Source organism: Pholis gunnellus, assembly GCF_910591455.1.
Source record: "Pholis gunnellus genome assembly, chromosome: 16".
In the NCBI taxonomy this organism is placed as follows: domain Eukaryota; kingdom Metazoa; phylum Chordata; class Actinopteri; order Perciformes; family Pholidae; genus Pholis; species Pholis gunnellus.
Genome location: NC_136543.1, coordinates 18,908,268 through 18,919,603, shown reverse-complemented (window position 1 = coordinate 18,919,603; position 11,336 = coordinate 18,908,268). Strand labels below are relative to the sequence as shown.

Sequence of the window (11,336 nt, the reverse complement as noted above, 5' to 3'; positions counted from 1 at the left end):
TGTGCTCTCGATTTGACTCTGCAGCACGTCTGGGTCCGGCAGCGGTACTCTGGTGCTTAGCTGGCTCTGTCTCGCCGGTACTGTTTGTACATTTGTGTGTGTGTGTGTGTGTTTAAGTGTGTGTTCGTGTGAGTTGGTCTGCCTCGCCGTGACACAGCAATCATCTGACCGGCCTCGTCATCGCTATTCGGGACGAGGGATATTTGGAGTTCCTTGGGCGTGGCGTCGCCGACCCGAACCACACCTCCCTCTTGCACTCATTCATTCATCTGTTTCCTTTCATCTGACTTCCATCGCTGTTTTTTCTCCCACCTTGACCAAATCCTCTGGATTACAGTGGCGATGGAGGGATAAAGCGAGTGAGCAAGCAAGGATTCCCAAATCAACTCACTCTCTTCGTAACAAGACTTTTTTTTAAATTTTCCGTCTCCATTCTTTTTCTACTGCTTTGCGTTCTCGCTTTATTTCGCCTCTGGTTTGTTCACCGTCAAGGACGCTCACTCTCTCTCTCTCTGTTCTGTCTTTGCATCCACCTGACGCGCGCTCGCTCTTCCTCTGTACCGCTTTCTGTGTGTCTCCATGCAGGATTTTCAAATGCGACGGAAGGGAAGGAAGGAAGAACACCGGGATCGAGTGGGAAAAGAATAAGAAAGATGGAAAGAGAAACTAAACAATTCTCTGAACAATTTGTTCTGTTTATGTCCAAACTTTAACTTGATTATCAAGCGTAAATAAGGAAGTAGAAGAAACTTGCGGGCATCAAGAGAGGGTGTTCAGGAGGCACGCCTGTAATGCAATTAAATGAAGGCCTCAAAACTACAAAAAGGGCTTCATATCTTGGATTGCGGTATTTTAAAATGTGTTCCTGTTATTTTGTCCACTCAGTCAGTTTTCGTACCTCTCCGTTTATTTGTTATCTCTGATTGTTGGGGAAGAAACACAGAAGGATACAAGATAGCATGAGGTACTGTATGTTCCATGGTCACTAAAAAATAAGTGACTTAGTGTTGTTGTGTAAGGAGGGACAGCAGTAGGTGGGTGAAATGGTGAGATGGCCACCTGCACTGTCTGCCACATCCACACAGAACACAGAGAGGACAAACTGCCTGTAGATGAGTCACACTGAGGGAGACAGAGAGAGGGAGTGTGTGTGTGTATGCAAATGAGTGCTTAGTCTTCAGTTTTTCTGTTTAACTGCAGAGCAGAGGGGACTTCCCACCGCTTTTTCAAACTTTCAATCCCTGGAAAAGCACCAGTTCAGTTAGGGCTGCGCGCACACACGCACACGCACACACACACACACACACGCACACAAAGGCCTCATTGTGTCTGACCCCCGGATGACGAGCAGGCAGGTCAAAGTGGCACGTCATTCCTCAGCGGTTGAAAAAGGCAAGTTCATGGTAATGAGTACCTCCGTTTGAAACACGCACACTTTCTCTGCAATGCACGCTCCTCTCTTTCCATTTCCATCTCTTTTCTGTCCGTTATCGGATTCTTGATGTCACCCTTCGCTTTCATGGCACACTGTGACGACTGTGAGGTTGTTGTTTTTTTTCAGCCTCGGTTCTAATAAATCCAGCTCCCTGCAAAAACGTGCACACACACACACACACACACACACACACACACACACAGGCACGTGCTGTACACTCATTTACCCTGTAGTTTGCTCCAGGGTTAGACTGACATGGCCGGTTAATGTTTATATTTTATTAGAAATGTAATATTAAACACAGCGTCAGTCAGCTCTGAAATAACCTTAACGGAGGTTTATTATGTTATTATTTTAAAGCCCCTTCAATATGTTCCCTACTACCGCTTTTAATGGACTGTTTTCGTGTCCAAAGGTTAGCCAAATGAAATTGTACAGGTGTGATGATACAAGCCTGTCACAAAAACTAAGGGAAACCCATCTCTCTTTTGTTTTTATTCATCAAGTTTGAACCCAGAATTACCAGCGGTACATCATCCTCATACAACCCACACCATGTCTTAACTCCAGCTCGCACCGCACACACTTCGAAGAAGTCGCTGTAGAGCCCCAGTCTCCCACAGCACTCCCTCATAATGACACCATCCCTTTAGGCGTCAACAGAGCGCCGGTGTATTTGGGGTAAACACATGGCTCCGGCAGCTCTGAAGATGACAGAGCGATAGGCCGGTGTGATGGTGCTCGGCGGCCCCGGCGCTGCCAGAGCCGCACATCTGCCGGTGACAGAGTGGAAAGCTACCTGACAGCTGCTTCTCACACATCAGATAAGATTACAGGTCTACCTGCTACACCTGTTCAAACAAACCCGCGTGTGCGTTGAGATAGAGAGAGACGGCAAACTAATCCGGTGGCAGGTGTGCACTTATAATTGGGGCAGCTAAAGATATAGACTGATGAAGGAGCTCATTATTATTTATGTGTTTGATTTATGTAAGCACCGAGGGGGGTAAAGGGGCCGGGTTGTGAAATTTTTAAGAGTTTATGCCTTTTTTTATCCTGACATAGATCATGTCATGAATTAAGAATAGACAGCCGTAAGTGCATAAGTGATGTTAGAGATCATGAAAATATAATCAGACAAGATACAAATAGATGTGTTTTGTTGATTCTTGGATCCGAATTCTCTTCGGTCACCATCAACTGAAGGACACAAAGTTCAGCACAACACCTCAGTTCAGCTGCAGGATCAACAGGAGCCTTCGCTGCCAGCCGATGACATCACCTGCATGATTTAACGACGGCAGCTCAAAGCAGCCGATTACAGGACGGAGATAAATCCGCCGTGCATACTGACACACACACACGCACGCACACGCACACACAACGTACACCTCATCAGCTCCCGTTGGCTCTAGCCTGACATCTAGCGACACAGGCTGTAATGTGATCCTACATGACATGTGCATGTTAACATAATGAAGCTGTGGAGGAAGAGGAGGAGGAGGAGGAAGCTGTGCGTTGTGCAGCGCTGCCGTGGAGTTAGTCAATGTGACTTTGTTTGTTTTTTTGTGTGTGTGGCCCCGATACATAATCCTCTTAAGGTTCCTGGTTTACCATAAAGCACCGATGAAGGGTGTGAAGAACAATCATCGCCTCACTCGTTTACACTCGCTGCTGTGATGTAATGCTGCGAGCTGCTGCCGTAATGATTTGTAAATAACAGGTTGGATGAGCAGTGTTTGGGTGGGTTCGCTCTCCGCCGCATCCCCGCTCACCGCACTGCAGTCTGACTAACGTGTGTGGCTGCTCTTGTTGTTTCCTCAGCATTTTTTCCTTGCCCTCCAACATCACACATAACCTAAATTTAGTCGATACTCATCCACATGCAAGTAATGAAGTTCTAAGTATAACCTTGCCAGCTTCCCCTTGCAGCAGAGGAAAGGACAAAGTGCCCCTTTAAAAAAAAAAACACACACACACACATAACGAGTTCGTCTTTCCTTCAGTGGAGTCTGACAGGAATGAGGTCAGACACACCGATCCTCATTGCACATTATTATTATTATTACCCGTTTTTTCTTTATTCGGCCAATGAGAGGCCGGGGGAGGGGCTTGAATAGAAAAATCAGGATGGAGACAGACGCCGATTGGCTTTTATATCTCGCGATGAGGGTATAAAGCGGCGAGGTTCTCGTTGTTGTGTTTACAGTAATATTACAGAGCGCTCAGGAAACAGGGAGACTATGAGAACGCGCAGCTGCTCCATTCAACCACATGGTTCCTCAACCGCACAGACAAGCTGCGCCGCAGACAGCCAGGTTCGCATAAGGGACTTGCACTGCTGTTGCCCTCAGCGGCGCGTTTTGAGGCTCGCAGGGCGCGTTTTCAGCCGCACAGGCAGTTGAAAGTTGCCGTTGAGTAGTTTCGGGATTTATTATTTTTGTTCTGTTTCCGTGAAGCGCACTGGTAAAGAGTTCAGAGAACAGTCGTCTCCAAAGCGTGCTGAACTGAAAAGAGGAGACTTGGATGAACTTTTGAGACCAGTAGTCGTCAGCGGTCTGGTTTTAAAGCGCCTGAAATAAGAACGAGTGAGGAGTTATTTTTTTTTTGTGAAAGCCTAATAGGCAATTTTTTGAGAACTTTGTCAGTAGCACTGAACTGAACTGTGTTTCCAGACACTTAGAGGACAGGATGGTGCAGCACATGAGCCAGACAGAGAGCGCCCACGCTCATTCTCCCGGCGGGGACTCCACGGACACGGGAGAAATGGACTTGGAGATGGATGTGTCTCCAACCCCCGAGTCCCCCTCCTCCGGGGTGCGGAGCGACTTGGCGTGGTGCAAAACTCCGACGGGACACATCAAGCGACCCATGAACGCGTTCATGGTCTGGTCGCAGATCGAGAGGAGGAAGATTATGGAGCAGTCCCCGGACATGCACAACGCAGAGATCTCCAAGCGGCTGGGGAAACGCTGGAAGCTGCTGAAAGACACGGACAAGATCCCGTTCATCCGCGAGGCGGAGCGGCTCCGCCTCAAACACATGGCCGACTACCCAGACTACAAGTACCGGCCCAGGAAGAAGGTCAAGTCGGGAAGCGGAGCGAGTAAGCAGACGGACCGCGGGGAAAAGAGCGGGGAGCGCAGCGCCAAAGCCGGTGTGAAGAGAAGCCCCGCGTCCAAAGGAGTGAGCCGGACGCACAAACAGGGGGGCATGAAGAGCGCCGCGGGGCAGGACTACGCGTCTCCCGGTGATCACCAGGCGCTCTTCAAATCCAGGTCAGTGTCTGGGGCGAGACAGATCCCTGACAAACGCACCGGAGAGGCGAGGCGCGGCCACATGTTCGGCGGGGCAGGCAGCCTGGAGAGCGGGCCTCCCTCCGTGGGAGTCCCGGCCAGTCCCACCCTGAGCAGCTCGGCAGAGTCCAGCGACCCGCTCAGCCTGTACGAGGAGCAGAGCCCCGCGGCCAGCGAGTCATCACACACCGCGCGCCTCAGGTACGCTCGCGCCTCCTCCCCAACACCGTCAGCCTCGCACTCTTCCTCATCGGTGTCATCCTCATCATCAGACGAAGAGTTTGAAGACGAGCGGCTCGAACTGAACCCGAGCCCCGGGGTTGAGAGCATGTCCCTAGGCGGCATGGGCTTCTCCGACCCAGAGCTGGACCGGGACTTGGACTGGAGCTTCGGGGAGTGCGGGGCGGGGTCTCACTTCGACTTCCCCGACTACTGCACCCCGGAGGTCAGCGAGATGATCTCAGGAGACTGGCTTGAGTCCACCATCTCCAACCTGGTGTTCACCTACTGAAAACGACCACGGTGGAGAGGAGACGCGACGTCCCCCCCACGTTTTGAACTGTTGAACTCCCCTAGACAGGCGCGTGCGTCCAGACCAGAATATTTCCTTAATTATTTCACTAGATAAGGGAGAGTGAAAACAGGAAAGAAAAGGTGGCCTGTGTGCGCGTTGAAGCCCAGGTACGCGCCGCACACAGACTTGGACAGCGCTCCGTGCGCTTGACGGGAACGCGCAGACGGGGGAAATGCTTAGTTTGCATTTGGACACGGAGGAGGAGTGAATGTAAGCAGAGAGCAGTGAAACACACGGACTTCAGCTCAAGTGTTCAAACCAATCCGACGAGGACTGAGAACGAACTTTGAATCTTAATGTTGTTTTGAGTCGGGAAAAGGGACATTTACTGGACAGCTCGTCATGTTGGGCTTTGTTAAAGATACAGCCAATTAACATTGACCATCAAGTTGCTATTCAGGTGTAGTTTTTTTTCAAACTCAAAATAGTTTCAATATCAACACGCATGCCCTCCGCGATAAGGAGGATTTTGTTGTTGTTAAATGCGTAAAAATGTTCATTGCTGCGTAATTACGCAATTTGTGTGACCATAGGACACAATTCACTATCACCAGCTTCTCTTTCAACGGCAGGACTTAAAAACAAAGACTGACTCCAAACTTCAGAAAACTCTTTTCTGAACCTTTTTAAACACTCAGTGCACAATTCAGGACCAATGTTCCCCGACGCGCATCCTTTCTGCCTAGTGCTTCAACTTTGTAGTTCCTCTGTGTCAGATGACGTTTTTTATATCGATGTATTTATACCGGCCAAACTTTTTTATACATAGAAGTATTGTTCTCGTACAGGTCTCGTTTGTGTTTGTGCACATACACCTGTCTGTATCCAGCGCGGAAGGGCTAGAAGTGTATCTTATTTAAAATGTCTGACTTCTCTCACTTTTAAGGAGATTTGAGTGTGTCATGATTTTCTACTTGTATTTTTGTACAAAATCTATAGAAAGGGGGTTTCCAGCGAGTGGGTAGCCTACAACATTGTTGTTTGGGTCTACATTGGTGTTTAGACGTGCAGAGGGGGGTTTGTTTGGCACAATCTGACCTCACACAGTGTTTACAGTATTTACCCACATGCTTCTTAATGGCACAGTGACTCCAGTTTCACCAGCCAAGTAAACAAAGCACCACTGAGGCTCCCAGTCTGAGTGGTGACTGTTTCCAGTACACATAGACCTAAAGTATATGCGTGTAAGATCCCAGAGAGTCACTGTTTGGATAGAGCTAATACCTCTGTGTGCTTTTTTTTTTTTTTTTTTTCTCAAGATAAGTTTTATTTGAACCACTGGATGGAATTTCACACTCATTCCACTTTGCCTAGACTTTGGAGGGAGGGAGATGTATGAAGTGCTTCATCTGTTACTGCGCAAATTGCATCAAAAATAGTATTTAACCTTTCTGTACCTGTTGGCTAAGTATAGCAGGCTAATTGTTTTCCTATATTATGGCATGGCAAATAGCATTTGTATTTCAGATTCAGGTATATGTAGCTATAGCTGTTGTGTTTAAGATTTTAAAAGAATAATAACATGAAGATATTTATGTAAACTGACTGTACTATAAGCAAAGATTGTGTGTTTTATGTGTGATGATGATCAACGACAGGCACTAGGACAGCCATCTTTGGACATCCTTATGTTGAAGATGATTGTGGTCCAGGAGTTTCTTTTTTCCTTTTTTTTTAACCTTTGAGACATCTTTTCTATTGTCCTTTTTTCTTTTTTCATTTGTGCAATATGCTGTGTATGATCATGTTTTGTCCAATCATGCCAATATCATTTGATGTTTATAGCTCAAAACCAGCCAATGTTTGGGTCAATCACTGCCTCTCAGACCTCTGTACAGATTGTCGTTTTTTTATTTGTTTTTCTTTTCTTCCAAGAAGGAAATAAAATCAGCTGGAACTGAAAAGTACAAAGTCTTTATTTCTTGTGTTATTTCATTATCTGTACCCTTTCAAACAGAGCCAAACTAAATAGCTACCATCCGCAGTTTTATAGGACTGAACCGGAGCAGTCACACATATTGAAGCCCCCAGCATGCTCAAGGAAAATGTGAGCCTTCATTATCACATTCCACAGCTAAGCCTCATTCAAAAGATCCAATCTGATGTCTGATGTTTACACTCTGTGCACGTGTGCGCACGAATATGTGTTTGGCTGTGGGCCGCAGACGTGTTGGTGAATCAATAGCCAGCCAGTCAATCGATAGGAGTGGTCTCTTTCTCTCCCTCGTACTCCGTCTGATTCCACACGTGCAGAAAACGTGGCTGCCATGGAAACACTGTATCCAAGAGAGAGGCTGCAGTCCGCTCTTTGTGTGTGTGTGTGTGTGAGGTATAAGGGACACAGACTGATCCATTGGGGTGGGGCCGGTGGGTGGTGTCAGACATTTCTGCAAGGCATGACTGGAATAAAGGAGGAGGAGGCGTGTGTGTGTCTGTCTGCGGGTGAGTGTGCCAGTGGGAGGGAGGATAAGGTGCAGGGGGGGTGTTTGTCTGTCCTGGTGGATCGTGCAGGAGACTGCTCCCAAATCCAATTAATTCCTTCTGGATGCCTTCATTTGTCTCGTGCATCTGACGAGAAAGAGAGAGAGAGATAGAGAGAGAGACCCCTAAGGTACAGTATTTAGTGTGTATCAATTTACGCCCTATTCCACAAGAGACATTGGTAATTATTTCCATCTCTCTCTCTCTCTGTCAGGAGAGCAGGGTCGTCTCCAGCTTTCCTCTGACATGTCGAGCTGGGTAATGAGAAAGATAAGGCATGGCCATTACACACACCATCCCAACGACGAGACGCTGGCCCCCAGATGTCTGCAATAAGGTCGACATCACACAGGAAATGCTGTGTGAGGTGTCCCTGTTAAAAAAAGAAAGAAAAGTCCAATCACCCCCAGAGTCTGATGGATACCGGGAGATAAAAAAAAGAAAAAGATGCTCTCCTCACACACACATTCACACACTGACCCACATAACGAGGTGCGTGAGTGTAAACCGATGTATTCACGAGAGATGCCGTACGCTTGACCCTCATGGCTGATCGCAACAGCTTATTTGTTTCCTGTGAGAGTCTGAGATCCATAAAGTCAACATGTCTGCTTAAAATATTCAAGTACAGTTCTCTCCGTGTGCTCCAGTCAGAGCAAAAGATCACATTATGTTTAACTTCAGAGCAGAATTGCTTTATAAAAAATTAAAAACTGAAACTGGATTCTTGTCTGTGTTCCTCTAAAAAAATAAAATTAAAAAACCCACAATATTTCATACACTCATAGTGTGTTTTGCGTCACCAGCGATGAAAGTAACTAAGGACATTCACTCAAGCGCTGTACTTAAGTACGCTTTTGGGGTACTTGAGTATTTCCATTTACGTTCCAGCACATGTCAGAGGGGAATATTCTACTTTCCCCCAAATGGAACTGTAGTTACTTTTCATTAAAACCACATGATAAGCTTATGACATACAATGCATTTCTGAGTAAACCAACCTTGTTGGCTTATGAACCCTCACATGTCTATGAGTGGTTAACAGTAAACAACATTTCACCAAAAAAAAAGCAACGATTAGAGAAAACCTCTCTTTTACCTCCTTCATCATCTCATGACCCCCCACATTCATCTTGTTGTGAACCTTTAGAGGGGCCCGACCCCTCGGTTGGGAACCACTGGACTAAACTAAATGTATATAGCACTTATAGTTTAGTCCGTGTATATAAACTATAGCAACAAATCATCTCTACCTGAAATAAAACAGCAATGTCATATGAAGTATCAGTCACAGGGCAGCATTCCATCCTGCAGAGCGAGTATTCTTTAGTACTTTCTGCTGATGAGAGAGGATTTTAAATACAGAACTTGTACTTGTAACATTTACTTAAGGGAACACTCCATCACTGTATTCCTATTATGCCTCTTCTGGATGATCCACTTAGTTTGTTGTACCAATACTTTTCTACATATCAGTGTATTTCCACTATGTGAGAGCTGGAACATGTTTTATTCATGTTGATACTATACACAAGTAACACGAGGAAGTCCCTGCAGGACTTTTACAGTGATATTACATAAGCTAAACATACCATGAAGTGATGCACTTCAAGTCCCAATGGACATGTTATAGGAATAATATGCAACACAATATTGATAGTAGAGGAGTTACAAGCACCATAAAGCCCACATAAAGGTGCCTAAGAACATCACAGACGCCCTCACAGCCCCTAAAGGAATAATACAGGAGCTTTGCGGTGATTTTTTTTTGCACGCTGCCGGTGAAGTTGAAGGCGGGACACGAAGTCATAAGGCAGACAAAGCAATATACAAACACCGCTGTCATGGCACGCAGCCCAACTTTGTTTCACTGATTTGCAGCGAGTTGCGCAGCTCTGAGGGTCAAATCGAGTCGAATTATTTATCAGATGGAAGCGTGGAGATAAAAAAAAGAAAAAGAAAAGTTTGCGGAGTGAGACTAAACTTTCACCCCGAGTCATGTGTCGGCGGTATGAGTGGAGACAAAGGGAAGGGAGTTGATGCGGATGGCAATGCGTAGAACTCGAAAACAAGTGGATTCAGCAAGAGTTGGATGAAAGCTGGACTTTGTCAGGTAGGCTGTTACTAATAATAAACGTCCTCTGCTACTTTTATTTGTGAAGCAATATCTCCACGTGCTGCTTTATTTTTCGTGTCCCCAAGGTTTCTTTTTATAGAGATGACTGTCATCTTAAAGATAAGAGTTTCTCTGGCTTCGACGTCAGTAAAGAAACATTTCTCACCAAGGAGGGACTGCGAGCTTTTATTGTTGTGTAAAACAAAAAAAGAAAAAAGAAAAAAAAAAGCTCTAACGGTATATTTGTAGGAGATCCGAGGATGTCTGATGCTAAATCTGGACTTTAAAGGTAACTTCTGCCAGGCACGCTTCTGCGACAGCAGCCAGCATCAGACAGGACCGCTAAGTTGTGTCCAGGTAATTATTGTGACGATTAAATGCTGTTCGGAGTGCCTGCTGACTGCCCACTTTCAGCACAGCCAGGGCTGGACAGCGGCTGGCTGGAATGATGCATGCGTGCGCGCGTTTGTGTGTGTTTGTGCATATATGTGTGTGAAAACAGTTGCGCGCGGAGCAATGATTACAGTTTGTTTGCCTAACCTATTTGATGGGTGGGGACTTAATTGGACATAAATGCACATTGTAGCACAATCCAATATAGTGGACGGTTACAGGACAGGGTTAAATGATGTCTGGCAGTGCGGGGGGGGGGGGGGGGCATAGGACATGCTTGCCCCGGAGCTGCTGTCCGGGTAAACAGGGTAGTGCCCCCATTAAAGCTCCATAGATACACACTAGACTGACACAAATTGGCAAAGCTCTGCAGCAGTTGTAAACATATGACATATGCTATGGTTAAAATAAATCCTGGGGTGGTTTTCTCCTCTTGAAGCACCATGTGCTTAGTGATTGAGGGTTATCTTGATTAAGAGGTACACAAACTATTGGGCGGGGGGGGGGGCTGGCATGGACATAATGTTTTCTTAAAGACTAGATACCCCAGGCAACAACTTTGTTTTCCTACACTGGTCCATTTTGAGATTGTTTGGACTATTTTGCTTTTCTTTTAGACTAGAGGAAAGAAAACATCCAAATACACATTTTAGATGTTTATTTTACTACTATGTCTATTTGCTTCTCTATATTTATTCTAAATTCACTAAAAGTTTGCAGTACAACAAGTCTAATTTGTATATTTAAACACAACATTTCAGAAAACTTTATATATATATAGTTTTTATATAAAGTTTCTTTTTGTACCCTATTCATGGGGTTGCACACGTTCCATGTTTCACGTTTTTTATTCATGTTCAGTGTTTCCTGTTTTATTTTGATACTCACTTCCTCTACTGTTACAGTGATTGTCAGCCCCACCCTGATTGTTTTCACCTGTCCCTCATTGTCACCCTTCTTTCCTTGTGTGTTCAGTCTCTGTGCTCTCTTCTCCTCGTGCCAGTTGGTCATTCTTCGCCGTTCCTTATATCAAGCGCTGCG

The 11,336-nt window shown here is 45.9% G+C and overlaps 1 protein-coding gene across 1 annotated transcript; it reads left to right on the top strand.

The window, feature by feature from the left end:
• Window positions 1–3,691: 3,691 nt before the first annotated feature.
• Window positions 3,692–7,202, top strand: sox4a (SRY-box transcription factor 4a). Its single transcript, XM_079176056.1, has one exon. It carries the CDS (start codon window positions 4,127–4,129, stop codon window positions 5,240–5,242), a length of 1,116 nt encoding a protein of 371 aa, XP_079032182.1. The 5' UTR covers window positions 3,692–4,126; the 3' UTR covers window positions 5,243–7,202.
• The last annotated feature ends 4,134 nt before the right edge of the window (window positions 7,203–11,336 follow it).

Coding starts and splice junctions, on each gene's coding strand:
- sox4a (XM_079176056.1), top strand. CDS start 4,127: ATGGTGCAGCACATGAGCCAGACAGAGAGCGCCCACGCTCATTCTCCC.